General features: G+C 45.4%; 1 protein-coding gene across 5 annotated transcripts; it reads right to left on the minus strand.

The window, feature by feature from the left end:
* Positions 1–499: 499 nt before the first annotated feature.
* Positions 500–12,435, minus strand: LOC127921949 (transmembrane protein 26-like). Of its 5 annotated transcripts, none has more exons than XR_008110072.1 (5): positions 12,351–12,435; positions 9,742–9,950; positions 8,310–8,389; positions 3,542–4,040; positions 500–582 (listed from the first exon to the last, which is right to left on the minus strand). XR_008110072.1 is itself a non-coding variant. In XM_052505578.1 (4 exons), the coding sequence occupies exons 1-4, from the start codon at positions 12,393–12,395 to the stop codon at positions 3,778–3,780; spliced, it is 597 nt and encodes a 198-aa protein (XP_052361538.1). In that variant the 5' UTR covers positions 12,396–12,435; the 3' UTR covers positions 3,515–3,777. The 5 variants fall into 5 exon arrangements, 1 of the variants encoding a protein (XP_052361538.1); XR_008110073.1 differs by lacking the exon at positions 500–582 and adding an exon at positions 587–669; XR_008110070.1 differs by lacking the exon at positions 500–582 and adding an exon at positions 1,360–1,442.
* Between the last annotated feature and the right edge of the window lie 451 nt (positions 12,436–12,886).

The raw sequence follows: 12,886 nt of genomic DNA on the forward strand, positions 1-12,886 counted from the left end.
GCAGCCCTCTACCACCCTAACCCACACCAGCATAACGTGCACAAGCAGCCCTCTACCACCCTAACCCACACCAGCATAACGTGCACAAGCAGCCCTCTACCACCCTAACCCACACCAGCATAACGTGCACAAGCAGCCCTCTACCACCCTAACCCACACCAGCATAACGTGCACAAGCAGCCCTCTACCACCCTAACCCACACCAGCATAACGTGCACAAGCAGCCCTCTACCACCTAACCCACACCAGCATAACGTGCACAAGCAGCCCTCTACCACCTAACCCCACCAGCATAACGTGCACTAGCAGCCCTCTACCACCTAACCCACACCAGCATAACGTGCACAAGCAGCCCTCTACCACCCTAACCCACACCAGCATAACGTGCACAAGCAGCCCTCTACCACCCTAACCCACACCAGCATAACGTGCACAAGCAGCCCTCTACCACCCTAACCCACACCAGCATAACGTGCACTAGCAGCCCTCTACCACCTAACCCACACCAGCATAACGTGCACAAGCAGCCCTCTACCACCCTAACCCACACCAGCATAACGTGCACAAGCAGCCCTCTACCACCTAACCCACACCAGCATAACGTGCACAAGCAGCCCTCTACCACCCTAACCCACACCAGCATAACGTGCACAAGCAGCCCTCTACCACCTAACCCACACCAGCATAACGTGCACTAGCAGCCCTCTACCACCTAACCCACACCAGCATAACGTGCACAAGCAGCCCTCTACCACCCTAACCCACACAGCATAACGTGCACAAGCAGCCCTCTACCACCCTAACCCACACCAGCATAACGTGCACTAGCAGCCCTCTACCACCTAACCCACACCAGCATAACGTGCACAAGCAGCCCTCTTCCCTAACCCACACCAGCATAACGTGCACAAGCAGCCCTCTACCACCCTAACCCATGTTTTATTTCACACCAGTTTTATAATAACGTGCAAAAACTCACAAGCAGCCCTCTACCACCCTAACCCACACCAGCATAACGTGCAGAATAAAGCAAGCAGCCCTCTACCACCTAACCCACACCAGCATAACGTGCACAAGCAGCCCTCTACCACCCTAACCCACACCAGCATAACGTGCACAAGCAGCCCTCTACCACCCTAACCCATACCAGCATAACGTGCACAAGCAGCCCATAACTGCACTAGCAGCCCCTACCACCCTAACCCACCCAGCATAACGTGCACAAGCAGCCCTCTACCACCTAACCCACCCAGCATAACGTGCACAAGCAGCCCTCTACCACCTAACCCACACAGCATAACGTCAGCCCTCTTAACCCACACCAGCATAACGTGCACAAGCAGCCCTCAACCACCCTAACCCACACCAGCATAACGTGCACAAGCAGCCCTCTACCACCCTAACCCACACCAGCATAACGTGCACAAGCAGCCCTCTACCACCTAACCCACACCAGCATAACGTGCATGGTTCGGATTTAAAACAACCCAACCAGCATAAACGTCAATACAAAAACCACCTAACAAACACCAGCATAACGTGCAAGCAGCCCTCCACCACCCTAACCCACACCAGCATAACGTGCACTAGCAGCCCTCCAACCTAACACACCAGCATGCAAACGTGCTAGCAGCCCTCCACCACCTAAGCCCAACCAGCATAGGACGGGCACAAGGAGCCAATCACCCTACCCATACCAGCATAACGTGCCAAACAGCCCTCTAACCCTAACCCACCAGCATAACGTGCACAAGCAGCCCTCTACCACCTAACCCAATCAGCATAAGACAGAAGCAGCCCTCACCTAACCCACACAGCATAACGTGCACAAGCAGCCCTCCACCACCAGCATAACGACAGCCATAGACTCTACCACCTAACCACACCAGCATAACAAAGCTGCACACGTTAGCAGCCCCTAACACCTAACCCACACCAGCATAACGTGCACACCAGCCAATACCACCTAAAAACTCCAGCATAACACACTAGCAGCCCTCTACCACCCTAGACCAGCAATACATGAAGCAGCCCTCTACCAAAACCCACACCAGCATAATAGCAGCCCTCTAGACCACCAGCATAACGTGCACAAGCAGCCCCTGCCACCAGCATAACGCCACTATAGCCACCCTAACCCACCAGCATAACGTGCACTAGCAGCCCTCTACCACCCTGGCCACCATACCAGCATAACACTGCATAACGTGCAAGCAGCCCTCTACCACCTAACCCACACAGCATAACGTGCACAAGCAGCCCTCTACCTAACCCCACCAGCATAACCCACAGCCCTCTACCACCTAACCCACACCAGCATAACTGTCACGGTTTTCATATGGTGAAGGAGACCGGACCAAACTGCAACGTGTCGTGCGATTCATGTTTATTTAAAACAAGCGTAACCGAATCAATACAAAAACTCACAAAACAATAAGCCCGAAACAGCCTAAACTGGTGCATAACACAGAATAAGGACGTCAAGACACTCAGGACAATCACCCACAATATAACCAAAGAATATGGCTGCCTAAAACCCAGAGACACCACCTGCTGATTGAGAACCACTCAGACAGCCATAGACTTTACTAGATAACCCCACTAGCTACAATCCCAAATACACACCAAAACCCCAAGACAAAACACACCACAATACAAACTCCATGCCACACCTGGCCTACAAGACCCAGCATGAAAAACACAAAATACTTAGAACCAGGCGTGACAATAACGTGCACAAGCAGCCCTCTACCACCTAACCCACACCAGCATAACGTGCACTAGCAGCCCTCTACCACCTTAACCCACACCAGCATAACGTGCAGCAGCCCTCTACCACCCTAACCCACACCAGCATAACGTGCACAAGCAACCCTCTACCACCTAACCCACACCAGCATAACGTGCACTAGCAGCCCTCTACCACCTAACCCCACCAGCATAACGTGCACAAGCAGCCCTCTACCACCCTAACCCACACCAGCATAACGTGCACAAGCAGCCCTCTACCACCCTAACCCCCACCAGCATAACGTGCACAAGCAGCCCTCTACCACCTAACCCCACCAGCATAACGTGCACTAGCAGCCCTCTACCACCTAACCCATACCAGCATAACGTGCACAAGCAGCCCTCTAGCCCTCTACCACCCTAACCCACACCAGCATAACGTGCACAAGCAGCCCTCTACCACCTAACCCACACCAGCATAACGTGCACAAGCAGCCCTCTACCACCCTAACCCACACCAGCATAACGTGCACAAGCAGCCCTCTACCACCTAACCCACACCAGCATAACGTGCACAGCAGCCCTCTACCACCCTAACCCCACACCAGCATAACGTGCACTAGCAGCCCTCTACCACCCTAACCCCACACCAGCATAACGTGCACTAGCAGCCCTCTACCACCCTAACCCACACCAGCATAACGTGCACAAGCAGCCCTCTACCACCTAACCCACACCAGCATAATGCACAAGCAGCCCTCTACCACCATAACCCACACCAGCATAACGTGCACAAGCAGCCCTCTACCACCTTAACCCACACCAGCATAACGGGCACTAGCAGCCCTCTAAATAAACAACATGTAATGAATGGAATTGGAACCAGGTGTGTGGAAAGACAAAAAACAAATGGAAAATGAAAGGTGGATCGGCGATGGCTAGAAGGTGGATGGTGGATGGCTAGAAGACCGGTGACGTCGACCGCCGAACGTCGCCCGAACAAGGAGAGGGACCAACTTCTGAGGAAGTCGTGACATTAACCCCAGATCAACCTGAAGCCTTGTAGTTGCAGTAGATGGCAAACAGACGGTAGAAGGTCAGAATGACCACCAGGAAGTTCTTGATGGCGAAGAAGATGAGCATCTGGTGTATGACGTGGAAGTAGAGGATGAGGGTGAGGCGGACCACCAGGAAGGGTCCGTCCTGGACGAATAGGCTCTCCACCATGCTCCAGATATCTGTCCTTAGTCTGGCCAGCAGAGACACACCCTGGTCCCCCTCTGAATATTCATCAGGTCTGGAGGTAGACACTGGGGAGAGAAGAGACATTGGTCAGCTGGCCATGTGGGATAAGTTAGTGACATTGAAATCCAGAATCTGTGTCTAAATATCGCCACATACATACATACTGACTGAATAAAATAAATATAAATATATTTGCAGTGGGGTCCCAAGAAATTCTGGTGGAAAATATTGTCATTACCATAATTCCCTGTATAACAGTACAATAACATTATGGTCACCATAATTCCCTGTATAACAGAACAAGCAGAAATGTGTATTCTGTAGCACAAACTCAAAAAAGTTCTGGAGAATAAGAGCACCTCCTCCCAGCAGCCCACTGCACTGAGGATAGGAAACACTGTTACCACCGATAAATCCACAATAATTGAGAATTTCAATAAGCATTTCTCTATGGCTGGCCATGCTTTCCACCTGGCCACCCCTACCCTGGTCAACTACCCCTACCCTCCACACACCCTATTTCTCCTTCACCCAAATCCAGATAGCTGATGTTCTGAAAGAGCTGCAAAATCTGGACCCCTACAAATCAGCCGGGCTAGACAATCTGGACCCCCTCTTTCTAAAATGATCTGCCGAAATTGTTGCAACCCCTATTACTAGCCTGTTCAACCTCTCTTTCGTATCGTCTGAGATTCCCAAAGATTGTATTGATATATCTATTCTACCCTTTCTAAGGTCTTTGAAAGCCAAGTTAACAAACAGATCACTGACCATTTCGAATCTCACTGTACCTTCTCCGCTATGCAATCTGGTTTCAGAGCTGGTCATGGGTGCACCTCAGCCACGCTCAAGGTACTAAAAGATATCAGAACCGCCATCGATAAGAGACATTACTGTGCAGCCGTATTCATCAACCTGGCCAATGCTTTCGACTCATTTACAAAATAGCCTCCAATACTCTACTCAACAAATTGGATGCAGTCTATCACAGTCCCATCCGTTTTGTCACCAAAGCCCCATATACTACCCACCACTGCGACCTGTATGCTCTCGTTGGCTGGCCCTCACTACATACTCGTCGCCAAACCCACTGGCTCCAGGTCATCTACAAGTCTCTGCTAGCTAAAGCCCCGCCTTATCTGAGCTCACTGGTCACCATAGCAGCACCCACCCATAGCACGTGCTCCAGCAGGTGTATCTCACTGGTCACCCCCAAAGCCAATTCTTCCTTTGGCCGCCTCTCCTTCCAGTTCTCTGCTGCCAATGACTGGAACGAACTGCAAAATCTGAAGCTGGAGACTCTTACCTCCCTCACTGACTTTAAGCGCCAGCTGTCAGAGCAGCTCACAGTTCCCTGCACCTGTACGTAGCTCATCTGTAAATAGCCCTTCCAAACTACCTCATCCCCATACTGTATTTATTTATCTTCTCCTTTACACCCCATTATCTCTACTTGCACATTCATCTTCTGCACATCCTACCATTCCAGTGTTTAATTTCTATATTGGAATTACTTCGCCACCATGGCCTATTTATTGCCTTACCTCCCTAATCTTACCTCATTTGCACATGCTGTATATAGATTTTTGTACTGTATTATTGACTGTATGTTTGTTTATTCCATGTGTAACTCTGTGTTGTTGTTTGTGTCAAACTGCTTTGCTTTATCTTGGCCAGGTTGCAGTTGTAAATGAGAACTTGTTCTCAACTAGCCCACCTGGTTAAATAAAGGTGAAATAAAAATGTTTAAAAAAATAACATCATGGTTACCGTAATCACCTGTATAACAGAGCAATAACATTATGGTTACCGTAATCACCTGTATAACACAGCAATAACATTATGGTTACCGTAATTCCCTGTATAACAGAGCAATAACATTATGGTTACCGTAATTCCCTGTATAACACAGCAATAACATTATGGTTACCGTAATCACCTGTATAACAGAGCAATAACATTATGGTTACCGTAATTCCCTGTATAACAGAGCAATAACATTATGGTTACCGTAATTTACAGCGATAACATTATACCCATGTATAACAAACAGTACAATAACATTATGGTTACCGTAATCAACCGTAAAACAGAGCAATAACATCATGGTTACCGTAATCACCTGTATAACAGAGCAATAACATTATGGTTACCGTAATCACCTGTATAACAGAGCAATAACATTATGGTTACCATAATTCACCATAAACACGGTGAAGCCCCAAAATTGCCCTCGCTAGAAGCATGTGTTTCAGACATAAATAAGGAAGTGGATGGCTGCAAACTTTCTACTTTTAAACTCGGACAAAACAGAGATGCTTGTTCTAGGTCCCAAGAAACAAAGAGATCTTCTGTTGAATCTGACAATTAATCTTAATGGTTGTACAGTCGTCTCAAATAAAACTGTGAAGGACCTCGGCGTTACTCTGGACCCTGATCTCTCTTTTGAAGAACATATCAAGACCATTTCAAGGACAGCTTTTTTCCATCTACGTAACATTGCAAAAAATCTGAAACTTTCTGTCCAAAAATGATGCAGAAAAATTTATCCATGCTTTTGTCACTTCTAGGTTAGACTACTGCAATGCTCTACTCTCCGGCTACCCGGATAAAGCACTAAATAAACTTCAGTTAGTGCTAAATACGGCTGCTAGAATCCTGACTAGAACCAACAAAAATGTATCATATTACTCCAGTGCTAGCCTCCCTACACTGGCTTCCTGTCAAGGCAAGGGCTGATTTCAAGGTTTAACTGCTAACCTACAAAGCATTACATGGGCTTGCTCCTACCTATCTCTCTGATTTGGTCCTGCCGTACATACCTACACGTACGCTACGGTCACAAGACGCAGGCCTCCTAATTGTCCCTAGAATTTCTAAGCAAACAGCTGGAGGCAGGGCTTTCTCCTATAGAGCTCCATTTTTATGGAATGGTCTGCCCTACCCATGTAAGAGACGCAAACTCGGTCTCAACCTTTAAGTCTTTACTGAAGACTCATCTCTTCAGTGGGTCATATGATTGAGTGTAGTCTGGCCCAGGAGTGTGAAGGTGAACGGAAAGGCTCTGGAGCAACAAACCGCCCTTGCTGTCGTCTGCCTGGCCGAATCCCCTCTTTCCACTGGGATTCTCTGCCTCTGACCCTATTACAGGAGCTGAGTCACTGGCTTACTAGGGCTCTTTCATACCGTCCCTGGGAGGGGTGCGTCACCTGAGTGGGTTGATTCACTGATGTGGTCATCCTGTCTGGGTGGCGCCCCTTGGGTTGTGCCGTGGCGGAGATCTTTGTGGGCTATACTCGGCCTTGTCTCAGGTTGGTAAGTTGGTGGTTGAAGATATCCCTCTAGTGGTGTGGGGGCTGTGCTTTGGCAAAGTGGGTGGGGTTATATCCTTCCTGTTTGGCCCTGTCCTGGGGTGTCATCGGATGGGGCCACAGTGTCTCCTGACCCCTCCTGTCTCAGCCTCCAGTATTTATGCGGCAGTAGTTTATGTGTCGGGGTCTAGGGTCAGTCTGTTATATCTGGAGTACTTCTCCTGTCTTATCCGGTGTCCTGTGTGAATTTAAGTGTGCTCTCTCTAATTCTCTCTTTCTCTCTTTCTTTCTCTCTCGTGGAGGACCTGAGCCCTAGGACTATGCCTCAGGACTACCTGACATGATGACTCCTTGCTGTCCCCAGTCCACCTGGCCATGCTGCTGCTCCAGTTTCAACTGTTCTGCCTGTGATTATTATTATTTGACCATGCTGGTCATTTATGAACATTTGAACATCTTGGCCATGTTCTGTTATAATCTCCACCCGGCACGGCCAGAAGAGGACTGGCCACCCCACATAGCCTGGTTCCTCTCTATGTTTCTTCCTAGGTTTTGGCCTTTCTAGGGAGTTTTTCCTAGCCACCGTGCTTCTACACCTGCATTGCTTGCTATTTGGGGTTTTAGGCTGGGTTTCTGTACAGCACTTTGAGATATCAGCTGATGTACGAGGGGCTATATAAATACATTTGATTTGATTTGATTTTGATAATTCCCTGTTGAACAGAGCAATAACATTATGGTTACCGTAATTCCCTGTATAACAGAGCAATAACATTATGGTTACCGTAATTCCCTGTATAACAGAGCAATAACATTATGGTTACCGTAATTCCCTGTATAACACAGCAATAACATTATGGTTACCGTAATTCCCTGTATAACAGAGCAATAACATTATGGTTACCGTAATTCCCTGTATAACAGAGCAATAACATTATGGTTACCGTAATTCCCTGTATAACACAGCAATAACATTATGGTTACCGTAACCATAAGAAGAGCCAGGATAGAAACACACAGTACCTGACAGGTGAAGAGGAAACTGGAACATACTCCACGTCCAGACTCCGAGGATGACGTACACCATGCTGGGACTGCTGTCCCTGTAGGAGACATGGTTTAACATTGGTAAGGGTGTGAAGCTGCAGAAAACATCACATGTATGTTTATCTGCACTGGTACTATAGCCTGGGTCCAGTCTGTTTCTGGTCATGGTACTATAGCCTGGGTCCAGTCTGTTTCTGGTCATGGTACTATAGCCTGGGTCCAGTCTGTTTCTGGTCATGGTACTGTAGCCTGGGTCCAGTCTGTTTCTGGTCATGGTACTGTAGCCTGGGTCCAGTCTGTTTCTGGTCATGGTACTATAGCCTGGGTCCAGTCTGTTTCTGGTCATGGTACTGTAGCCTGGGTCCAGTCTGTTTCTGGTCATGGTATTGTAGCCTGGGTCCAGTCTGTTTCTGTTCCTATTGGAATTGTCATGGTACTGTAGCCTGGGTCCAGTCTGTTTCTGGTCATGTTACTGTAGCCTGGGTCCAGTCTGTTTCTGGTCATGGTACTGTAGCCTGGGTCCAGTCTGTTTCTGTTCCTATTGGAATTGTCATGGTACTATAGCCTGGGTCCAGTCTGTTTCTGTTCATTATGGAATTGTCATGGTACTGTAGCCTGGGTCCAGTCTGTTTCTGTTCATTATGGAATTGTCATGGTACTGTAGCCTGGGTCCAGTCTGTTTCTGTTCGTTATGGAATTGTCATGGTACTATAGCCTGGGTCCAGTCTGTTTCTGTTCGTTATGGAATTGTCATGGTACTATAGCCTGGGTCCAGTCTGTTTCTGTTCCTAATGGAATTGTCATGTTACTATAGCCTGGGTCCAGTCTGTTTCTGTTAATTATGGAATTGTCATGGTACTATAGCCTGGGTCCAGTCTGTTTCTGTTCCTAATGGAATTGTCATGGTACTATAGCCTGGGTCCAGTCTGTTTCTGTTCATTATGGAATTGTCATGGTACTATAGCCTGGGTCCAGTCTGTTTCTGTTCATTATGGAATTGTCATGGTACTATAGCCTGGGTCCAGTCTGTTTCTGTTCCTAATGGAATTGTCATGGTACTATAGCCTGGGTCCAGTCTGTTTCTGTTCATTATGGAATTGTCATGGTACTATAGCCTGGGTCCAGTCTGTTTCTGTTCATTATGGAATTGTCATGGTATTATAGGCTGGGTCCAGTCTGTTTCTGTTCATTATGGAATTGTCATGGTACTGTAGCCTGGGTCCAGTCTGTTTCTGGTCATGGTACTGTAGCCTGGGTCCAGTCTGTTTCTGTTCATTATGGAATTGTCATGCCAAGAGTGCAGAAACAGACTGACATCCAGGCTACATATAATGTCTACTGACTTAAAATACATACATCAGACAGTATCTCTGAGGTTAGGGTTAGGGGTTAGAGGTCAGGGACCTACTTGACATCCAACAGTGTCTCTGAGGTGAACTCCAGGATGTCAGCGGCAGTGCCTACGAAGATGAGGAGGAGCTGAGACAGTTCATCCCTGGTCACCCCTCCTGCAACAGGGAGCAGCCACTTCCCTATGACCAGCAGGATCAACAGGGTCTGGTGCAGGGCCAGGATCCAGTCGTTAGCGCACACTGACGACAACAGAGATACTGAACCCTGTTGGGCCAAGCAGAGAGACACATAGTGGTTAGTATAACTGATTAGAGGTTATTAATGACTAGGTAACTCCAACCAGAGAGACACATAGTGGTTAGTATAACTGATTAGAGGTTATTAATGACTAGGTAACTCCAACCAGAGAGACACATAGTGGTTAGTATAACTGATTAGAGGTTATTAATGACTAGGTAACTCCAACCAGAGAGACACATAATAGTATAACTGATTAGAGGTTATTAATGACTAGGTCCAACCAGAGAGACACATAGTGGGTATAACTGGTTAGTGGTTAGTATAACTGATTAGGTTATTAATGACGCTAGGTAACTCCCAACCAGAGAGACACATAGTGGTTAGTATAACTGATTAGAGGTTATTAATGACTTAACTCCAACCAGAGAGACATAGTGGTTAGTATAACTGATTAGAGGTTATTAATGACTAGGTAACTCCAACCAGAGAGACACATAGTGGTTAGTATAACTGATTAGAGGTTATTAATGACTAGGTAACTCCAACCAGAGAGACATAGTGGTTAGTATAACTGATTAGAGGTTATTAACTCCAACCAGAGACACATAGTGGTTAGTATAACTGATTAGAGGTTATTAATGACTAGGTAACTCAACCAGAGACACATAGTGGTTAGTATAACTGATTGTTATTATGACTAGGTAACTCCAACCAGAGACATAGTGGTTAGTATAACTGATTAGAGGTTATTAATGACTAGGTAACTCCAACCAGAGAGACACATAGTGGTTAGTATAACTGATTAGAGGTTATTAATGACTAGGTAACTCCAACCAGAGAGACACATAGTGGTTAGTATAACTGATTAGAGGTTATTAATGACTAGGTAACTCCAACCAGAGAGACACATAGTGGTTAGTATAACTGATTAGAGGTTATTAATGACTAGGTAACTCCAACCAGAGAGACACATAGTGGTTAGTATAACTGATTAGAGGTTATTAATGACTAGGTAACTCCAACCAGAGAGACACATAGTGGTTAGTATAACTGATTAGAGGTTATTAATGACTAGGTAACATAGTGGTTCCAACCAGAGAGTTATTAATGACTAGGTAACTACAACCAGAGACACATAGTGGTTAGTATAACTGATTAGAGGTTATTAATGACTAGGTAACTCCAACCAGACACATAGTTAGTATAACTGATTAGTGGTTAATGACTAGGTAATAACTGATTACTGATTAGAGGTTATTAATGACTAGGTAACTCCAACCAGAGAGACACATAGTGGTTAGTATAACTGATTAGAGGTTATTAATGACTAGGTAACTCAACCAGAGAGACACATAGTGGTTAGTATAACTGATTAGAGGTTATTAATGACTAGGTAACTCCAACCAGAGAGACACATAGTGGTTAGTATAACTGATTAGAGGTTATTAATGACTAGGTAACTCCAACCAGAGAGACACATAGTGGTTAGTATAACTGATTAGAGGTTATTAATGACTAGGTAACTCCAACCAGAGAGACACATAGTGGTTAGTATAACTGATTAGAGGTTATTAATGACTAGGTAACTCCAACCAGAGAGACACATAGTGGTTAGTATAACTGATTAGAGGTTATTAACTCCAACCAGAGAGACACATTAGTAGGTAACTGATTAGAGGTTATTAACTAGGTACAACCAGAGAGACACATAGTGGTTAGTATAACTGATTAGAGGTTATTAAACTAGGTAACAACCAGAGAGACACTAGTTAGTATAACTGACTACAACCAGAGAGACACATATGTGGTAACTGAAATCCAGAGAGACACATAGTGGTTAGTATAACTGATTAGAGGTTATTAATGACTAGGTAACTCGAACCGAACCAGAGTATAACTGAGACACATAGTGAGACACATAGTGGTTAGTATAACTGATTAGAGGTTATTAATGACTAGGTAACTCCAACCAGAGAGACACATAGTGGTTAGTATAACTGATTAGAGGTTATTAAATGACTAGGTAACTCCAACCAGAGAGACACATAGTGGTTAGTATAACTGATTAGAGGTTATTAACTCCAACCAGTGTTGTTATTATTAAAGATCAGTATCTTAAATCTCCTTAAAAACATGAATGAATGTTTTCTAAGAGGTTAAGGGAGAGCCCAGTTCAGGCCAGGGAGGGTACTACAGCCAGCAGCACTGTGTGACGAAGCTTGTAATAGTTTTTATTTAGGGTTGTTTAGTTAAAAAACAACTTCTGTAGATCTATTTTAGTTATAAAAAGTCTGAGCTCACAATAAAGTCTTTGAGGTGCAACAGCAGCACTACCAAACAAACTGGTGTTAAAGGCAGCCTCTGTCTCGACAGGCCTGTAGGAAAAACCTGCAGGACACAGGAAACACTGTGGCTTCTGCCCACCTGGAGTAACGTCTCGCTGCCATTGGTGGAATTCCCTCTCCACATGTTTAACAGGCTCTTTATGTTTTCAGATGAATCCAGTTTGTCACACTGAGGATAAACAGACATACAGTACATGAGTTAAATTCATACGATACTTGTGTTCTAGCCCAGTATGACACACTGAAAAGAAACAGATCATTTTACAGAGTATATGTATCATTGAGAGTATATGAACATTCACCATCATTTACACAGAGTATATGATTACATTGTTCATTTACACAGAGTATGGATTCACCATCAATTACACAGAGTATATGATTACAACAATTTACACAGAATGATTACATTCATAAAGAAACATTACATCATTTACACAGAGTATATGATTACATTCACCATCATTTACACAGAGTATATGATTACATTCACCATCATTTACACAGAGTATATGATTTTCATCTCATTATGCAAGTTACAAATAAATGTACAACTAAAGTGAAGGAATAATCATTTATTATGAAAAATCCTAAATAAAATAGAAGACCAAAAGT

Source organism: Oncorhynchus keta, unplaced genomic scaffold (genome assembly GCF_023373465.1).
Source record: "Oncorhynchus keta strain PuntledgeMale-10-30-2019 unplaced genomic scaffold, Oket_V2 Un_contig_2407_pilon_pilon, whole genome shotgun sequence".
Lineage (NCBI taxonomy): Eukaryota > Metazoa > Chordata > Actinopteri > Salmoniformes > Salmonidae > Oncorhynchus > Oncorhynchus keta.

Excerpts from the sequence above, each read along its gene's own strand:
- LOC127921949 (XM_052505578.1), bottom strand. The coding sequence starts at position 12,395 with ATGTGGAGAGGGAATTCCACCAATGGCAGCGAGACGTTACTCCAG. Across the intron at positions 9,951-12,350 it reads GCAGCGAGACGTTACTCCAG|GGTTCAGTATCTCTGTTGTC; the intron begins GTGGGCAGAAGC and ends TTGGCCCAACAG. Across the intron at positions 4,041-8,309 it reads GTTTCCTCTTCACCTGTCAG|TGTCTACCTCCAGACCTGAT; the intron begins GTACTGTGTGTT and ends TTCTCTCCCCAG.